The 20,593-nt window shown below is 55.7% G+C and overlaps 1 protein-coding gene across 12 annotated transcripts in view; it reads right to left on the reverse strand.

The window, feature by feature from the left end:
- The window catches only part of EPS15L1 (epidermal growth factor receptor pathway substrate 15 like 1), an 84,923-nt gene that overhangs the window by 11,795 nt on the left and 52,535 nt on the right, over window positions 1-20,593 (reverse strand). For 6 of the 12 annotated variants that reach the window (XM_029916669.1, XM_029916670.1, XM_029916667.1 and 3 more), the window contains 5 exons: window positions 20,322-20,458; window positions 15,675-15,735; window positions 14,638-14,720; window positions 8,058-8,190; window positions 5,665-5,712 (listed from right to left, as the gene is read on the reverse strand). In XM_029916669.1, the coding sequence (XP_029772529.1) occupies window positions 5,665-5,712; window positions 8,058-8,190; window positions 14,638-14,720; window positions 15,675-15,735; window positions 20,322-20,458 (462 nt within the window). Of the gene's footprint in view, window positions 1-5,664; window positions 5,713-8,057; window positions 8,191-11,794; window positions 12,648-14,637; window positions 14,721-15,674; window positions 15,736-20,321; window positions 20,459-20,593 lie in introns of those variants that run through there. The other 6 variants (XM_029916668.1, XM_029916672.1, XM_029916675.1 and 3 more) reach the window with 3 other exon arrangements.

Raw genomic sequence — 20,593 nt, forward strand, 5'->3', positions numbered from 1 at the left:
TGGGCACCCAGGATCCGAGAAGTGGCCGGGCCCCGGGCAGGTGCCCCTGAACGAGCCTCCGACAGCACCACTGCCCCCTCGCAATCCCTTTCCCAACACGCTTTTCAGGAAACCGCTGTCCAGGAAGGGTCCGTGAGAGCCCGGCCTGCCAATGGGAAAAACGACAGACACAAACACGGAAAACCGGAACGCTCAAAACTCTTGATAGGAGATAGATTCCCTTATTCGCAAGTCTGCTTAGGAGCAGAAGGGAAAGAGGTGTGGGTGATCGAGGATCTTGATGAGGCCGAAGGCTAAAAATACCAAAAATGCACCGAAGTGTGAGTGCGCTTTCCATCCCAACTGGACACTTGCTGCGTTCTATTTATAAGATTCAAGGCCGTAGCTGGAAAACACAACTACATTTCTGGAGCTGAGAGATAAATACAAAAACAAGAAAACACAACAACAACAACAACAAGGAAAAAGAAAAAAACAAAGGCTTGTGGTCAGGACAGCTGCCCCACCTTAGCTATGACCCTACACAACACAGGACGTTCACACAACTGCCGCTGATGCCCACACGGGACACATCCACGCGGCCGCCCCTCACCCTACACAACGGGGGACCCTCAGGCGACTGCCCCTCACCCTCCACGGCTCGGGCACGTTTCTGACTGTCACCCCACACGGGAGGGCTGCGGCTGGGGAGGGGGCACGCTTGGCCTCTCCCTTCCCACCCCCATCCTGCCCTCAGCAAAACAGCTTAACTGGGGGGGCAGGGGGGAGGGAGAGAGAGAGAGAGAGAGAAGCAGCCTGTCCAGAGCACAAGGCTTCAAATTCATAATCCCTTGGGAGCCCCTGACGGAAGGAGCCCGCTTTTCAACCAACACATTTCACCGGCTTCCTCTGGCCCCCACCTATGGAGGGACGTGGGGAAGGCGAGGGAGGGAAGAAACGTCTCTCCGACCGTGGCGCTCAGGGGCCGACCAACGGCTCGCGCGCGGCGAGTCCTGCAGAGGCAGCGTGCCCGCGCTCGCTGATGCACTTGTGAGAGAAGGCAAGCCCGGCAGATCAAAGCCGTGCCAAGTAGCACAGCCCCGGCAGATAAAATCTGAGGTCCCCACCGTCGCAGCGTTGAGATTTTCCACTAAAAATATTTACTGAATTTTAAGAAAAAATCTGCTTAACGCATTGAGGGGAACAGGATGAGGTTTGGTACTGAATTGTTGAGAAAAGCTGAACAAATATTTACTATTATCCAACAGGCATCTCCACAACCGATATGTTTTTCAGCCTCTATGGTGTCTGAGGTGGTCAAAGGTCATGGAATGAAGCTGGGTGACGAGCCCCGGGGACCTGGGGTTGCAACCCGCCATCAGAACAGGGAGGAGAAAAGGGGGAAGGAGAGTAGCCACACTTTTTGGGTCCTCAAATGACAAGCATCACAGAGAGAGAGAATTTTCGAGAAGTTTCAACCAACGGCTCCTGACAGGGGCTACTTTAGTTCTGTGCAAAAACAAGGAGGGCAGTGCGTCACTTACAAGTGAATTTACAAATCGCAGATGAGTCCTTACAACAAAAACAAGCCAGACTGCAGATCTCACGGTTCTGCTTTTGCAAAAATCACATTTGTTCTTTGATTTTTGCCTTCGACACACTCTGCTGGAGCAGCCCTGTGCGCCGACCTGCGCCGTCCCCTCCCGGGGGCTCAGGACACCCTGGGAGGGGACGAGGAGAGGCTCGTGGCTGTGCAGCCACCAGATGGTGGGGAGCCCTGGGTCTGCGCCACAGGGCCAAGGTGGCCCAGCCTTTGCTCATCCCTAGGAGGAGCTCCAAAGCTGCCAGATCGCCACCTCTACATGGGCAGAAAGGCACCGTGCCCCCATTTAACAAAATCACAAGTGTCACCAGGCGGGTCTGAAGGAGTTAGAAGGTGTGCATGCACTAAAGGTGCAGAGCCCCCCAGGAGCCTGGAAGAGGTCAGGACAGTCTTAGCAGAGTGGGGGGCCCCCCCCACTCTTGCTCTCTGTATGGCTCCCTGCCCCACATGCATGTCTTTCAGCTGACGAAGGCAGAGGAAAAGGGATGACTCGGTGCTTTGAATTGAGAAACGGGGGTGACAAGGGACCGTGGAAAAGTAGGGGCCACACCAGGCACATCTTCCTAGGCTCCCTCACATCGCTCTCAACGGAACCAAAGGGGTGGGGGAAGCCTGGCAGCAGGCACATGAAGCCCTGGAGGCGGCTGGGGGCCAGGAGCAGGGCGGCGGCTCCTGCCCGTTCACACCCATGTTCAGAAGCAGGATGGGGGTGTCCAGGCTCTCTGAGCCTGCACCCTACCCTGAGGCCCCACAGCTCCCCAGGGACCCAGCTGGCTGAGCACGGATCCCTCTGCTCCAGGACCCTACGCCACTACCTGAGCAAAAGATGACAACTGTTGTCACTCAACTCCCACTCAATCTTCCCTCCGGGGCGCGGGAGGGTGGGCGTGTGCCAAGGTAGGCAAATGCTTCTATTTTCAAACTCAGCTGACTTTTCAGAACAGAAATGCACTCCAAAGAACAGTCTGTCTCCAAGCATTTCACAAGGAAGAGGCTGAGAGGAGAAGGGTGTTGCTCTGTCCTTGGGGAGCAGGGTCTGTGGGCAGGCGCGTGCCACCAGGGCATCCCCCCCAAGCCCTGACACAGACGCCTGTCCTCCCCACCCCTGCCAGCGGGGGCGGCAAGCGGGAACAAAGGGCTCCGCCACCCTGGGCCACAGAGGCTCCCCTGGAGCACCCTGACCCTGGCTGGACGGCCATGCCAGAATTTTCCAGGCTTCTTGGGCTGGTGGTGAGCCACTCTTGTCCCGTTCTAGAACTTTACATGTACCCACCGAATTATCTCTTTGAAATCATCGTGGGAACGGAATTAAAGTAGTTAAGTTCAAGGCTGAGGTGCTAACCGCACGGCTCAACTGGAGAAGCCATTTTAAAAGTGGATCTTGAGCAACAAACAAGAGGTCCGGGACCCATGCAGGGCAAGGCTGGCCACCTTGGTTTCGCCCCCAGCCTGGCCTGTCCCAGCAGGTGGGGAGCCGAGCCTGAATGCGGGGCTTCCTCCCCGACAGGGACGGGCAGGGGGACGGCCCGGCGAGCAGGCTGGCCTGCAGCGGGGCAGCGGCAGGAGCACTGCCCGAAGCCAGAAGCCGCAGTCACCGTGTGTGTGGCGTCCACGCACAGGTGTGGGAGGGGACTCACGTTCCAGGGGAGACAGGACTTCGTTTTTTCCGTTTTTTTTTTTTAAATCGTTTGACTCAAACAGGACACAGATTAAATGCTATTTTGTTTTCCTGTGCTTGGTGGAGAATTGCGGGGAGGAGGGAGAGGGGCAGAAAAGACACCGGGGCACGTGCACGGCTTTATTCTGGAGGTGAAAAGGTCATTAGCAGTAATAAAAGGCTAATTAAATTGCGGAGAGGGTAAAGGTGACGTGCCGGTTAGCGGTGAAGGCCCGCGAGCTGGTGGCACCCGGCGCTGCAGGGCCCGAGCGCAGGGCTGCACCGGCAGGAAGTGGGCAGGGTGGGGCCGAGCGCAGGATCCCGCTATCTGTCGCCAGGGTGCGGAGGCCCAATCACTGACACCCACACAGCCGTTTCCTGCCCTTAAAAAAAATCTGTTTCTCCCTTTGCAAATCAACAACTTTTACCTAGAAACTCTTCAGCGGTGAGTTCTGACTGATCTCGGTCTCTGATCCGTTGCAGAAAATACACCATTGTTTACCTGGGGGAGGTGTGTGAGCGCCAGCTTTAACTGACAGGTTTCGGAGGCTGTGAGCGGGGTCTGTTTTGCATCTGCCTGGAAGAAACCAATTCTCTCTACCCCAAACAGGCACCTGCTCCTACTGAACACCTTGACAGATCTTTCTAGAAAAGAGCTCTGAGCACAGAGAACTCAGCACGGTCCCTGGAGTTGCAGGTGTCCCAGAGGGTGATTCTCGATGGTCCAGAAGGAATGCCCTCTGGAGCCGCTCAAGACAGAATGGCCTCTAGCAGTGAAAGCGGATGGCCCACCGTGGGGTCACACGTACACGGCCCCAGAGCTCCTTCACAGGGAACCTTGGTGAGGCTCCCGGGCGCCCATCCCCCACCGTGATGGCACAGGCTGACACCTAAATACACGAGTTTACTGCATGTCAATTAAACCTCAGTCGAGCTTTAAAAAAAAACAAACAAAAACAACTCCCACGGACTGTGAACACTGCAAGGTACAGCATGCGAGACGGAACCCGAGAGACCACGCGTGACTCAGACCCAAGCGTGCACTCGGTCCTGCACAAACAACAGCAGCTCAGCTTGGCCAGAGGGAACCCCAGGGCCTTCTTTCAAGTTCAGCTTCCCACGTTCTGCTTCTTCCGACTGTAAGGATTTCTGCCAAACTGCAACCTTGTGGGGGAAAGGGTCCCTTGGTAGCTCCCGGCGTGCATATGGCTGGCTGCCTCGGGCCCAGCTTCCGTCTGCCTCTGGGAGAGGGGCCTGCGGAAGGAGGGCCTGTGCCCTGATCCCGGGACCCCGGGGACAGGGTAGGGATACACGTCACACACATCACAGCGAGGGTAGCCACTGTGCAGGGCGCTTTCCCCACATAGCCCCCACTCGGCCAGAGTCGGTCGCATGTTGAGTCAGGGAAACTGAGGCATGGTGAGGAGCAGGCGCCCGCCTAGAGCCCCTGGAGCAGAAGGCGGCAGAGCCGGACCGTGAGCCTCGGCCTCGCTCCAGCGTCCGGAACGCGGACAGAGCCTGACCAGCCCTCCTGGACTCTAGCGGCCTCACGCACGGAAGCCGCCTCCAGGCGCAGGCACCTGGCGGGCTTCCTTCCAGAGGCTCCGGCAGAGCCGTGCCTTCATCCTGCTTTCTGTGAGCGCAGGCACGAAGCCGCGCGTTTTGGTCTGTGAAGAAAACCTTTCTCGCCCCGCAGTCTGGACCGTCCACTTAGGTGCACGGCTCCCCCACTGGGGCCCCAGGGCCCCCGGCAGCAGGGCACCCACTCCGCAAGCCGGGAAGGCCCTTGAGTGTGGGCATGGGGTGTTCCCAGGACCCGCCTCAACATGCTGGCCGTGTGGCCTCTCCACATGGCAAAAGGCCAGGTCAGTGAGAAGGGCGAAGAAGCACATTCTATTCCCTCACTTTCAAACCGCTGGCCTTTGTTTTCTTAAAAAACAAAAACAAAAACACAACAAAACTTGTACATCTGTACAAGAAAACACGAGTTGTGCCCTGTGTCAGCATCATGAACACTTTGAGCAGGGCTTCCTCCGGCCTCGTCTGCTGCCCTGCTAATACCCCGCTAACCCCCCGCCTGCGGCATGCCGTTCTCGGTCTCCCTCTGCGTGGCATGGTCACCAGGGCGGGTGTGTGTGTGTGTGTGTGTGTGTGTGTGTGTGTGTGTGTGTGAGTGTGCACAGTGGGGCGTCGATTCCCTCCACAGAGGAGCTGTGTGGGGCAGACACCTTCCTCTGCATCCCCAAGAACCAAAGCCTTGTCCCCAGATTCAAGCACAGAAGTGTCCACTGCTGGGTTCAGATGTCATGCGTGGGGCGCGTCTGCGCGGCCAGCAATTTCCACGTTGTCAGAGGTTAGTAGGAAATCACAGCAGGGCCACCACGGGAAGTGCTTGGATGACAACCGTCATGCAGGGTGCACCTACCACCCAGCAGTGTGTACAGCGCAGGGCTTTTCTGATCAGCCATTGCTTCTAGGTAAGAGAATCAGACGAGAGATGTTTAGACCTCAATGCAGGCACGCCGTGGCCGCTAGCAGACCGGACACTGCGCACACACCCACCATTCTGCGGAGCCCTCTGAACCTCACGACGGCTGGCCACAGGGGTGAGAGGTCCTGGTGGGGCAGGTTGCTGGGTCCAAGGCTGGCCCTGCTGCCACTTTGCTGTGTGACAGTGGGTGGCCCCTGTGACCTCTCTCACTTCCCTTTCCTCTTCTGAGACACGAGCATCATAGTGCCCTCTCTTGTAGGTCTTGCTGGGACCTGGCTAGGTAACAGTCCCACAAGTGCTCCCTGAGGGTCCATGACGTGAACAGGATACTTGGGCACCAGGCATCTGACTGGCCGTGACAGAGCAAGGGTGCAGTGGCCCAAAGCCAAGAGCAGAGCAGCCTGAGACTCCCCCGAATACAGGCCCAAGCCTCTCCCCAGTGTGGATGGCTTCTCTGCGTTCTAAGTCCACGGCACACTAGGAGCAAAAGCCAAACGGGACGGGGAGGCTTGCAGACGGGCAGACGGGCATACGAGGGGGACGGCGAAGAGCAAGTTTAAAAGCAGATCAGGCGCTGGTTCAAGTACGGGGAGAAGGTGGAAATAAGAATTTCCAAGAAACTCTGAGAATGAAGCTCTGGAGCATCTGCACTGCCCCATGTGTGAGTGTGTGTGTGTGTGCAATGCCCTGAGGGCTGACACACATCACGCTGCCCCGTGTGTGAGCGTGTGCCTGTGAGAACATAATGTGTACAATGTCTTGAGGCCTCACACACCCCGCACTGTGTGAGCATGTGTGTGCACGCATGTGAGAACATCACGTGTGCAATGCCCTGAGGGCTGACACACACCACGCTGCCCCGTGTGTGAGCGTGTGCCTGTGCACGCATGTGAGAACGTTATGTGTACAATGTCTTGAGGCTTCACATACCCTGCGCTGCCCGGTGTGTGAGAGCGTGTGTGCGCGTGGGCACGCCCATGAGAACATCACGTGTGCAATGTGCATGCAGGTGCGTGTGAGCACCGTGTGAGAACGCATACATGCAAGGGTGCACGTGTGAGCAGCACGTGAGCACGGCGTGCATGGAGGCACGTAAGCATGAGCCCGTGCGTGTGCGCAGGGGTGCAGGCAGGCGTGTGCGTGCATGCTTTGGCTCCCTTCCTTCAGGCGGAGCACGGAGGCCTGCTGCCATTCCATCGGGAGACTGCCGAGGGTCCCCTCAGAGCCGCCAAAATGGGCACTGCAGGCAGGGCTCCCGTCCTCCTGAAAGAAAGCTGTGGCGCACGCAGGTGACGGGACAGGGCAGGCAGCCTCTGAAAAATACCTTCCCTTCATTCACCTCTACTAAGAGGAAGACTTCGACAGTGGACCCCGTGTGGGATGACGGGAGGGCCGGGGACCAATGACTACCTGCACCCAGAGAGTTCCATGGGCTGCCGAGTGGAGCCCGAGGAGGACTGAAGGGCAGAAGCTAGCTCAGGCAGGACCGAGGTTCCGAGGGAGCCTGTGGGTCTCCTATGGCCACCCGGTCTCAGGACGGCACAGCAGAGGTTGCCTGAAGCCAGGGCAGCAAGAAAACAGTGAGCAGGCGGGAGAAAGGAGCCAGGAAACTGCAGGGAGTCTCTCTGCCACTCGAAACAACAGCTTTCTCCTTCCAGTCTGGCAACCTGACCTGGTGGCCTATGGCTGTCGTACAAGAGAGTCCCCACACAAGCTCAAAGTCCTCAGCATCCTCAGCAGGACACCAGGGCCCTCTCCTAAGAGTGGGGCCCCAGGGCCAAGACCGAGAGAGACCAGCAGCACCAGCCACAGCCAGGATGGACGGGGTCTGCAAGAAGCCCCCCCTTGGAGCTGTCCGCAGCGATCCCGGGAGGGAGCCAAGCAGAAGGGAGCCATCTGCCTCCTCTTGCATCCACCATGGCCAGAGGAGGCCCCCACCCCAAACCCCACACAGAGTCCTTAACCGCCGGAGAGGTGCTGGACTGAGGGGGAGGCCTCAGCCAACTCAGAAAACTGCTCGGGTTGGGGGAGGCCAGAGGGGCCATCAGAGACTGTCTACACACCCCACCAGGGGCTGAGCCCTGGACCACCTTGGAGGTGCACAATAAGCCTGGAGCCCAGGGGCCCCCAGGCCAGGTTGAGGGCAGGGTGGGGAGAGGCGTGCTCCAGGCACACACCGTGCATGGACCCAGGCCACTAAGCAGTAGGGAGGCCCTCTTGCTCCAAGTGTGGGGCCCCCGGCACCTGCTCCACTTTGGGCTGGTCCCCCTCCCCCCCGCCGTCCTGCGACGGGGGGCGGGCGCTGCGAGAGAAGAAAGCGTACTGACCGCTGGGCGGTTTAGGCCGAGGAGGAGCAGGTTTCTTCGGAGGCAGAGCGGGAGTGTCCTGTTTACTTTTAAAGGGGTCATCTGAGAATCCTGCCCCTCCAAAGGAGGAGGTGAAAGGACCAGAAGTTGGGGGCTGTAAGAGAGGACACGAAAGAGAGGCAAAAATAATCGTTAAAATGGAGGCAGCGGATGTCCATTCAGCCAACGCTCACGTACCGAGAGCCTCACTGAGGCCCCCAACCCTCTGGGCTCTGCGGCGCGGCCCCCATGGCGACCTGGGTCTCTCCCGAGACCCCTGCTCTCCTCCACACTCGACAGCCAGGGTCTTCTGGCCTGCGAGGGGCAAGCCAGCAAGTGCAGAGCAGGCAAGAGCCGCCCTGTGCATTGACAGGCTCATGTCACAAGAGCGGTGTCCCCTGCCACACATGCCACCCCACCCACACAGGGACCTCAGGTCTTTCCTGACCCCAGGGTCTCCTGGGCCTCCTGCTCATGCTTCAGAGGGGCCCCACCCTCACCCTCGCAGTAGCTGCAGACCCTTCCGTGGACCACCTCTGAGCTGAGCACTGGGTCAGAACGGCAGCAGAGCACCCCCTCACCGCCCCCCCACCCCCGGTGGCCCGAGGCTGCTGCTGACCACGCAGTGACTTAGGCCGGAGCCCACCCCCACTCCTGCCAGCACAGTCTCAGCTCCCCTCACCTCCAGCACAGCCCTTCCACCCCTGCCCTCACACACCCCCATCTCAAATGCAACTCAGAGCCACCCTCGAAGTGAGACAGATGCAGGGCGGGTAGGTGGGGAGAGAGGACAGGCAGGGGCATAGCACACAGCAGCCCGGGGCCCACGGGAGGCCTCCAGAGCGCTCCACAAGGTACAGGGGGACCTCATCACTGCCCCCCACTGCCCAATTCTCCCGCCTCATCCCTGCAGCCACCCCCACCCCGACAACTCCCCATCCTTGGAACTCCTTGCACCCTGCCCTCCAGGGCCCCACACACAGAGGGCCTCCAGCTGGGATAAGCTCTACCTTGTCCACCCCAAACCCTCTTTTTCTCAGAGATTGACCAAGCCTCACTGCCACCCCCAGAGCTCTTTCTGACACCCCTTCCTGCCAACTGTGCCCGCCTGATGTCCTGGTGGGACTCCACGGGACACGTGTCACCATGGGCAAGCACGTGCCCCAGCGCAGGTGGTGATGAAGCACCTGTGGCTAGCTGTGGCTTGTCCCCATGGGCAGCCCGTACACAGAATGCCAGGACAGGGCTGGGCCTTGGCACACTCCCGATGGCAGACAGACGAGCTGCAAATGTGCCAGCTCAGGTGATGGGGCCTCGGTCCTCCCTCCTCTGGGATCCAGGCATGGGACGCAGCTCCCCCTCCCCTGCAATCTGGTCACAGGGACAATGACATGCAGCCTCCTCCCCAGGTGTAGTCATAGATACTAGTTTCCAGTGGGGAAGAGGTGGCAGCCCCCCTGTGAAAGGGACGGTGCCTGGAGAGGCTGCTGGTCAACCCCCTGGGCATCCTGGTCCCCCCCCACCAGCCCTCCCAGACCTCGAGGGCAGGAGATGCTGGCTTGTTACTGATCCTCTCCTCTTCCTCACAACCACTTCCGTGTTACACACAGGGAAACTGAGGCAGAGAGAGGTGATGCAGCCTGCAGTCATAGAGCACCTCAGTGGTGGAGTTGGAGAGTTAGGAACCCATATCACTGCCTCTGGGGCCGGGGCTCCTAGGCCCTGCCCTCCGCTGCCAGCAGCCTACCCCCTGCGATAGGTCTGGGGCCTTGTACCAGGCAGAGCTCTGTCCTCAGACCCCTGGAAGGGACACACCTGGATGCAGGCAAGAGAGAACAGGTCGAGGGGTCAGTGAGCCAGAGAAAGCCCTGAGGAAGACGAGGGTCACATGAGGAAGACTCAGTCCCCTGCCAAGCCCATGGCAGCCCCCCAGGAAGCTCAGAGCGAGAGGGGCAGACAGGGCTGGCAAGACTGTGGTAGGGCCGCTGCCCCCCGTTCTGGGCTCTGTGCACACCTGTCCTTCCAGGTACAAAACGCAGGGAGTCCCGCAGTAAGGAGTCTAGAACACCTGCACTGGAGTGCAGAGGTCAGGAATAGGGTCTGGAGGGCCCTCCTGGGCTGGAGTCCCAGGCCTGCCACCACTGTCTGCTCCGTGCCTCAGCTTCCTTATCCGTGGAATGGCCATAATGACACCCCCTTGCTCTAGGGCTGCAGCAAAAATGAAATGAAGGATGTCATGTGTAAATTGCTCCAAAAGGCACTCCAAGGACATTGGCGCAAGATGGCAAAATTATCATGCCAAGGGTGTGGCCGTGACCAGGATTCTCTTAGATGCCCGTAGGGCTGCGACTGCCCCGTCAGCTACTGATGTTTTATTCCTGCCGTTTCCTGTGATCCACAGACCCTAGCCCGGCGGGAAGACAGCCTGAGAGATGAGGTAAGGTGACAAGCAAGATCTACTTAAGGTCTGTAGTCTGGGAAAGAAGAATGGGGGGGGGGGGGCAAAGTTGCTGGGAGAGTATGTGGGTTCTGCTCCTGCCCCCGCCATTCACCGAACACAGCCTCATGCAATTTCCGCACAATCTGAGACAGGCAGGCAGAAATCAAAACCAATTTCTTAGCAGGGAGGTGGCATGACCAGCCCCCCCGCGTGGATCCCAGTCTCTGTCCTGACCGTTGGGAATGCGCCAGCTCTAGAGCGGCCGCAGGGGCCCTCTTGGGGTCCCCGTCCACCCAGCCCGGGAGCGGCAGCCTGGACCACGGGCCGCAAGGACGGTCCCGGCCGGTGGAGGATGCTGCATGCCAGGCTGACTCTCCGGGCCCCTTGTGTTCAAGCCCACTGAGTCAGTGGGCTTGCTCCAGCGGGACAGGGCTCTCTCACTCCCCCTCCCCCCATGAGGCCTGTTCCACCACGACCGAGAGCCACAGCCCTTCTGACACAGCAGAGCCCGTGAGCGACATTTCTGAATCCCGATTTTCACAACTCCAGGTTTCCCAAGAAGCCTCCTTTGGGACCCGACCTGTTCCTCCTCAGGCTGTGGCTTCAGGGAAAGTCGCTATTTTTAGAAGGGTTTCAGTAAACCCGGTAGGGGCTCTCCGGGCTGGCACAGCGTGAAGCGTGCTCAGAAAGGACAAAAAAAAAAAAAGAGAGAGAGAGAAAAGCCACTATAAAAAGCAGCTCTGAGAGGAACATGTTTGGGTTCACGGTTTAAAGAGTTGGTTTAAAGCAAGCTACTCTCGCCTTTTACGAAAGGGCCCTGTTTAGGCATGCATAGCTTTAAAAACCACTGAAGAAACGACTGGAAAGGGCCTGACAACCAGCCAAGGATTGCATGATGGCTTTTTTTCCTGGGGGAAGGAGTGAAATAGTTACGTTCAGGTCTTGTTTTCATTCTCAGATGCTCAGGATTTGTTCTTAAAGCAAGGTGATGCACTGACACAGGTCTAAAACCATCTCTGCGGCACGGGGATGGGGGCCTCCACCGCCAGCACAGGCCTGAGGCCTCTCCCCGAGGAATGTGCTGGAAGCAGCTCTGTGGCCGTCACCTTGCCTCGGCACCGCCGTGCAGAGGACACCTCCACTTAGGGTGGAGTGGAGAAAGGGCGCCAGTGAGCGTCGCCTCGCCACCCCACTCAGATGGGGAAAAGCTGGCAATGTGAAAAACACACACAAAAAAACAAAACCAAGAAGCCAAAAAAAAAAAAAGCTTGCTCGCCACTTTACTTTCATTTCCTTCAGCATTTTATTTATACACTCGATGTTTTTCTTGAAAAACAGAAAGGGAACCAAAGGGGAAAACAGAGACCTACGAGGTTAGGGCTCGATGGACAGCTGGACAAGTGGCAGGACACCGGGAGCCGACGGGAGCGTGGAAACAAAACAAAGGAGCACGGGAGACACATTTTCCGCAGCCCCGTCCAGCTCCGGCCCGCCCAGCACTGCCAACAGGAAGGGGCCACCGGCTCTGAAGTCACAGTGCACGTGTGTGTGCAGCCTGATCGAGGGACACGAGGACACAGGAGGGAAGCGAGTCAGAAGGAAAATGCAACCTCAGATACGAATTGGCGGACAGACGGGGAGGGCCAGGCTCAGGGGCAGGCTGTAGGAGAGACGGGTGGCCAGTCCTGCTGCCCGGAGCCCCTGCAGAGCCGCTGCCCACGCAGCCCCCGCCAGCCCTCGCAGCCTCCACTAGGACACATCTCCAAAGGGCACCTCCCGTGCCCCTGGGCCCTTGGCGGTTCCCTCCGTCTCTGGGGCCAGCCTCCCAAAGGGAGAGGTGAGGGCTCGCTCTGACAGCTTGAGAATGCAATGCAGGCCCCTGCATTTGGGAATTGCTGCCACCGTGTGGCACGCGTTTGCTGCTTTCAAGAGCTGATTTCCTGCCTGTGGAGCAGGGACGAAAGCGGAGGACGCACAGCTCCAGTAGAGGAGCAGGGGTGTGTGTGACAGCCACCCGGTGACAGGCAAATGTTGCAGCAAACCTCCTGCCCTGGTGCCTTCTGGTCAATCCCAGACAGCATCCTGACCGTCTGAGTCCCCGTGTGTCCACTCGAGGGCTGGAGACTCGTTCCCTGCAGGCACGGGAGTGAGAAAGGCAGCTACACCAGCACCTCTGAGCCCCTTCCTGCGACAGGCAAGGGCTAATCAGACCTCCTCCCTCTGGCCAGAGGCTGGCTTTGCTACCTCGACAGCGAACGCTTGGTTCTTTGAAAACCTAAACAGAATCTCAAAGGCTTCGCAAAAGCCGTGTACCAAAATCACACATCAGCACGCCACAAGTGCTCAGCGCCCCTCAGGCTGAGTGGCCGTGGAGCCAGCAGGCAGGATGCTCCCCGGGGATGGGGAGGGGGGTGCCCGGCAGGGGTGGGCAGAGGGCAGGAAGCAAGTGACTCCTCACTGTGGATGCTCGGCCCCCACATGCTCCCAGATGCCCTCCCCGGCTCCCTCTCCACCACCTGGCTTGTGAGCCTTCCCCACTAGGAGGTAAGATCGTGGATGTGGCCGGGCTTCTGCCCGCGGCCCCCACTCCCCGCACACACACTGCGGCGATGGCTCCTGGGCTGGAGCAGGTGGTTGCAGAAGACTGGAGGAATGAGGAAGAAAGCTTGGCTCTGTGGCCGAGGGCTGTGCCACAGGAGGCCCTCACCTGCCTGCGGGGCACAAGCGGGCCCTGGGGACAAACCCTGAGACCCACTCGGGGAACATCTCCTGCAGCTTTCCAGAATTCTTATCACAGAAACACGACCTCAGACTTAAAACCAAGGGACACTAAAGATTATAACAAAGGGGTGCATCGGGCTCTGTGCTGACAGCTCAGAGCTTGGAGCCTGCTTCCAATTCTGTGTCTCCCTCTCTCTCTGCCCCTCCCATGCTCATGCTCTGTCTCTCTCTGTCTCAAAAATAAATAAACATTAAAAAAAAAAAAAGATTATAACGAAGATCAGCAGACCCTCAGACCACTGCCTTTCCCACTCACCATGGCCAACATTTCTGACTTCTTAGCCTTATCTTCTGAGATTTACCTTCATGAACATGGGTTTCTGCTGTTAATTTCTTGATCTGTCTGTTTAGGACACGATCTACTGACTTTTCGCTACACTAAAGATTTGGCATTGTCTGGGCTCCTGGGTGGCTCAGTTGGTTAAGGACCCGACTCTTGATTTCGGCTCAGGTCATAATCTTATGGTTCATGAGATCAAGCCCCACACTGGGCTCTGCACTACTTGGGATTCTCTCTCTCTCTCTCTCTCTCGCTCTCGCTCTCTCCCTCGCTCTCTCGCTCTCTCTCTCGCTCTCTCTTCCCCTCCCCCTTGCCCGTGGTTTGTGCATTCTCTCTCTCAAAATAAATAAATAAATAAATAAATAAATAAATAAATAAAAGACAGAGTTTCCTAGCCACACCCCCAGCCCCTCGCACCACAGGACCCCACACCAACAGCAGGGCTCCATTCACCTGACCGCGGCACACAGGTAACTGCCCGGCCCGACCATGCAGGGTGTCATCTGTCTTGAACCTGCATGTTTGTTCACGAAACCTAGCCCTCCCTTTACAAACCCTTCTCGGGTTCTCACAGGCAGCTCTCACGTACAGAACCAGCCCACGTTCTCCGGACGCCTCCTGCCTGCCGCCCACAGTTCCGGTCTCAGCCGCACGCACACCAGGCCTGGCGCCCGCGGCCCTCCTGAGCCCCTGTGCCTAGCATCTTCTCTTCTCGGAGTTTGTGCAGCCACAGCTTTATTGCCTACGATCCGGCAGCTAACGGACACCAGGGGGACTGGCGGGTGGGGGGTGGGCGGCGACACTTAGCCTCCTGGAGGGATTCAGGGTTCTGGCAGTTTCTCTCAGAGGAAGGGAAATGGAGCCAATCACAACCACAGGCATTTTCTAGACCCTGCCTGCCGGCTCATGACCTCCCATGAGGATGCGTTTCAGAGTCTGACAGGTGCCGACGAAATACATACGTGGTATTAATAATTATGCCTGGCCGCTCACGACAAGACCACGACAAGAGGCACAAAGACACTGGCAGAGGCACACGTGCTCCGTGGGTGGGGCTTTACCTTGGACATCTGGCTGAAGTCGGCAAAGCCCTCAGCACTATTGAAGGACCCACTTCCAAAGGGGTCTAAGGTTCCAAAGGGACCTGCAAAGTGGCACCAACAGAGGCAGAGTTACAGGGCGTTGACGGAACACACCTCCTGGGGGCAGGGGCAGGCGCTCCTCTCGGTATTCAACGGCCCCCGGCGCAGGACATCTGAGGGGGTGGCATATGTTTGCCAGGGCTGTGCACATGGACACAGGCCCTCAACAAGGCCCCCCTGGCCCCACTTGCACTGGCTCACGGTTGGTATAGCTCGGCCAGAAGTCTCTAGACGTGACGGCCATCTAGGGGAGAGCCACAGGGACTCTGGCCTGTCTGCACTTCCGGCCACCACCACTCCTGGTCAGCAGAGGAGGGACAGGTGCAGAAGCACAGCCGGGTCGGGGGGAGGGGGCAGGGCACAGCTCCTCAGGAACCCACCATCTGCGCTGTGTACTTGGGGGGCCCGTCTGCGGGTGCAGAGTTTTGCCAAGCTATTTGCCAAGCTTTCTCCTTCGGTGGGGCAATTTGCCTGGATAACCCACGCCCACCTATGGTAATGAGCTCTATCACCAATAAGCACGACCTGCTAGGAAGGCGGCAGGACCAAGCAGGGCCTGTTCCCCAAAAGCAGGGGGAGCCCACAAAGGCTCCCCTCCCTCAGCGCACAAGCCAGTAGCCTCAGTCAAACTTGGGTTCTTTTAGGGAGAAGACCCAAAGGTACAAACCAAAGGTCTGTAAGGAGCAACAAGTACAGAGCAACCAGTAACTGGTGTTATGACGGACTTCATCCCCACTGCCGACCTCCCTTCCGAGCAGAGCAGCCAGGGAAGCAGGGGAGGGGGGGGAGGGGGGCGACAGCTGGCTTCGGCTGAAGTGCTTCAGGCACGGATCTGGGTGCCACTGACTAATGACACAAACTATGAGACACACAGCTGGGAAATAAAAGCATCGCTGGGTGGGCTCCCTCCACTGGCTGGGGGAAGAGTCAGAAGGAAAATAAGCCATAAGTCTCACCTGATCCTTTTGAGGAGACACTGGAGGATGAAAAAGGATCACTGGATTCGAAAGGGTCGAGCTGAGTGAAAGGAGAGAGGAAGAGTGAAAAGCAGTTCGCTCATTTACCCGGCCATCTGCTGAGCCACCGCCTGCCCTGACACCTGTGTGCATCGCCGCTGGCGCCGGCCACGAGGAAGATTAAGTGATTTGCACTCAGCCCTGTGGACTAGAATCCCCACAGGCCAAACCCTTCCACAGGTAACACTACAGACTCTAGACAAAGTACAAAAACCAGGTCAACACGAGCGACCACCTGAGAGCTCAGGAAGTGGACCGAAGCAGGGGACTTCGGACGAGACTTCAGAGCTGGCAGGACATCAGCGCCGGGTTCAAGCTTGTGTCTGGACAGCTACAACCTGAGGGCTTTGGGAAGCTAAGACCTCAACAGAAAACTCGCCGGCCTTCTGGCCTAAAGACCAGAGTATGGTGGTGTAGGAAAATTACCATCAGGGAAAGGGACAGGGACCCCGGAAAGGAGAGGCAGAGAACGGCGGTCCCAGATTTCATGATAAGCTCTGCCCAAGTGAAGGGCTGACTCCAGCACTTGGGGGCCCAGACTGAAAGCAGCCGACAGCCAAGGTCGCAAGGACGCAACTACAGGCAAGAGAAAGTGAGTCTGCGGTAGAGCCTCACCCAAGTCAACTGCCTGCTGAAACAAAACCATCCGGGCTCTTTGGAGAAATAGAACGGCATCCAGTCACCACAAAAAAAAACGCTCACGATACACAGGGTATATTTCTAAAGAACGAGAAAAATGTGGCCAGTTCTCAAGGGAAAAAACAATCAATAGAACTAATCCCAAGACGACCCAGATGTTGAAACTCTTAGATGAGGATGCCTATAAGGCAGTAATAACGGTGCACGAGACAAAGGCAAATATGCTTAAGAGGAACAGGTAGGAGATCTCAGCAGAACGACAGCAACCATACAAAGAAACAAATGGAAATTCTAGAACTGAAAAATGTACAATATCTATAGAATAAACACGACACTAGGTCAGCTAAACAACAGATGAGAGAGAAAAAAGTAAGTGAGGCTAACGATGGATCAGTAGAAACTGTCTACCCTACAAGAAAAAGAGAGAGGGGGGGTGCCTGAGGGACTCGGTTAAGCATCCGGCTTCAGCTCTGGTCATGATCTCACAGTTCGTGGGTTCGAGCCCCATGTCAGGCTCTGTGCTGACAGCTTAGAGCCTGGAGCCTGCTTCGGATTCTGTGTCTCCCTCTCTCTCTGCCCCTCCCCTGCTCACGCTGTCTCTCGCTCAAAAATAAATTTAAAAAAAAGGAAAAAGAGAAAGCGAGAAGAAGGACGCTGAGAAAACAGAGCTACAGAGATGTGTGGAGACACTAGCAAAAGCTCTAACATATAGGAGAGAACAGGGGAGACAAAATGTTAAGGAAGTAACAGCCAAAAATTTGAGAAGTCCAGTAAAAGGTATGATTTAGAGATTTACAAACCTCACCAAACCCCAAACAGCATTAAATACAAAGAAAACCACATACATATGCTTCACAGTCAAACTACTGAAAAACAGAGAGAGAGTGAGAGCGAGAGCGAGAGCGAGAGAGAGAGAGAGAGAGAGAGAGAGAGAGAGAATGTGCACACACAAAGCCAAAGAAGAGCAGAATGCTGCGGGACAGCTGCCTGGGACTTGGGCTTCCCCTCAAGGACAAAGAAGACACTGGAGCAGCAGCTGAAGCGTAAGAAAAACACTAGGTTCGCCAGCAACACCTTTGAGAATGGCAACAAAGCAGACCCGTGTTACAAAACACGCAGACCGAGCTCCTCAGGCTGAGGGAAGGATGACGGAGGGAAATGTTAGATCTGGAGGAAGGAATGAAGATCAGATGGCAAGTATGTGGGTAAAAATACACAGACCACTTTTTTCCTCTTTAAAATTTCTTTTAGATATATACAATGGATGGAAGCAAAACTGTAATGACTGTCTCACAGAGTTTATGGTACATCTAGAGATATTCAAAGGATAACTTAAAAGCAGACACTGCTGGCCAGGGAGGAAGTGGCTAAATGGGTCTGTATGGCTACAAGTTTTCTACATTTTACATACAGTGACATAACATTAACTCCAAGTAGCTTATGAAAAATTAAGGGTGTACAAGGTAATCCCTAAAGCAACCTCTAAAACATAACAGAAACAGGTATAGTTAAAAGAGACCAAAAGATACTAGGAAATGGAGTTCCAGAAAACATTCAAACAATCTAAAAGAAGGCAGAGGGGCGCCCGGGTGGCTCAGTCAGCTGAGTGTCCGACTCTTGATTTCAGCTCAGGTCACGATCCCAGGGTCGTGGGATCCAGCCCCACGTCAGGCTCCGCACTGCGTGAGAGTCCCTCTCTCCCTCTGCCCCTCTCCCTACTGTGTTCTCTCTCTCTCAAATTAAATAAATAAATAAATGAAAGGTGGCAGAAAGGGAACAGAGTGACAAAACAAAGCAGATAAAGAACAAGCAAATAATAGAACAGACTTAAACCTAACCACAACAGTAACTGCGTTAAATGTTAAGGGTCTAAATACTCCATCTCAAAGGCAGAGATTTCCAGACTGGATTGAACAGCAGCCCCAGCTACATGTTCACTGTAAAAGACCCTTCATGTGTAGAAACCCACGTGGACTGAAAGCAAACGGATGAAGGAAGATGGAGTGTGCGAAGAGTAAGCCTAAGGGGGATGAGGCGGCTACTGAATCCGTGATGAAACGGATCTCAAGACAAAGGTCTCGCCAGAGGAAAAAGGAAGCGTTTACGGTGATAAAAGGCCGCTGTGTCGGGGCGATACAACCAGTGTACGTGTGCAGGCACCAGAAAGAGCTTCAAAATACACGAAGCAAACCTTGACCAAATTAACGGGGACACAGACAGTTCCACGATCACAGATTTTTAACTTCCTCTCAGCAATCGCAAGAGCTACAAAACAGACAGAAGAACCCAGTAAGGACACACATGATCTGAATGGTACTATAAACCACACTGAAGCAACTGACATTCACAGAACCCGACAACTACAGACAGACCTCCTCAATTACACCGTATGGACACCAATGCAAACCACGGCCTGAATGTAAATAAATTTAAAAGGACTGCAAAAATACAAAACATGTTCTCTGAGAACAGATTTAATTAGAAATCAATATAAGACATGTAAAAAAACATTACGATTCTGGCAACAAGACAGTACTTTAATACATAGTTCAACAGAGAAGTCAGGAGGAAAACTACAACAAACTAAAGGCAGTCAAGATACAACACATCAAAATGTGTGGACGGTGGCTAGGTCGTGCTGAGGGAGAAATGTGTAGTTTGAAAATATTTATATTAGAAAAAAACAGTCCAAAAATCAATGACCTAAAGTTGAATCTTAAGATGTTAGAAATGGAAGAGCAAAGTACTAACCCAAAATAGGAGGAAGGAAATAATAAAAAGCAGATATCGGTGAAATAGAAACAAACAAGAGAGGAAATTAATATAATCAAAAGCTGGTTCACGAACAAGCTCAACAAAACTGGTCCACAGAGCGCGTGAACACAGATCACACACAGAGTGTGAATGCAGATCACAGAGTGTGAACATAGATCACACACAGAGCCTGTGAACACAGATCAGAGTGTGAACATAGATCACACACAGAGCCCGTGAACACAGATCACAGAGTGTGAACACAGATCACACACAGAGCCCGTGAACACAGATCACAGAGTGTGAACACAGATCACACACAGAGTGTGAACACAGATCACAGAGTGTGAACACAGACCACACACAGAGCCCGTGAACACAGATCACAGAGTGTGAACACAGATCACACACAGAGTGTGAACACAGATCACAGAGTGTGAACACAGACCACACACAGCTCAATACCAAGAATGAAAGGGGGTCCCCACGACAGGTCTCACAGACAGAAGTGTCACAAACCAATCCTGGCCTTCAAGGAACTCTGGGTCTAGAGGGACAGACAGGCCATGCATAGGACGGAAGGAGAGATGCAGCCTAGAACATGAAGGGAGGCTATGAGCCGCCTTCCCCCAGACAGATTTCTCTGTTCAGTCACTTTTTTGCCTTTTAAGTCCTAGCTGACAGCAACTTAATGCGGTGTGCTGGGTCTGCTAGCTGCTGGGGGTGCACAGGGCACGTGAGTGCCTCACACGCTCATCAGTGCGGCCAGGAAGATGGCAGGGAGGTCATGTGGAACACGCGTGCTTTGTCCTGTTTCATTTTTGTTGAGAGACAGGGTTGCAGTGGGGGCAGGCGACAGAACAGAGAAGCCAGCCAGTGGGCCTGAGCTGCAGTGACAGGGGCACAGGAAGGAATAGAGAAAAGAGAGCTATCCGGGACCCCGCCCGTCCTGGCGTGGGCTCGCTGACTCGCGGGACAAGCCGCACAGGGACTAGTCACCTCACCTTCCAGGAGCAAGACGAGCGCGCAGCCCAGCTCCCAGGAACCACGCGGCGCGCACTCACAGGCTTGGCAAGCTCAGTCCGCGTGTCGGGGCCCCCGCTCGGCCCGTGGGGTGGGGGGTGAGGAAGGGCCGCCTTCACGCACACCAAGCGCACACACGGGCAGCACCTAGGCCTCCCGGGTGACACTCACCTTTGCGGGTAAGGAAGGGTTTTTCGTGAATGGGTCTGAGGTAAATGGGTCATTCTTTGTCTGTTTCTTAAAGAAGTCATCAGGCGCAGAGCCACGGAACGGGTCGCTTTCTTTGAAAGGATCCCCTCCGAATGGATCTAGAAGGTGTTTTGGAAAGTGAAGAAAGAAGAACACGCCCCATGAATAAACAACATTGCACTCGGTGAAAGAAACCAAATGTAAAAGAGTGCGTCGCTGACTGATGTCCTTTATATGAAATTCTAGAAAAGGTA

Source organism: Suricata suricatta, chromosome 12 (assembly GCF_006229205.1).
Source record: "Suricata suricatta isolate VVHF042 chromosome 12, meerkat_22Aug2017_6uvM2_HiC, whole genome shotgun sequence".
NCBI classification, from domain to species: Eukaryota; Metazoa; Chordata; class Mammalia; order Carnivora; family Herpestidae; genus Suricata; species Suricata suricatta.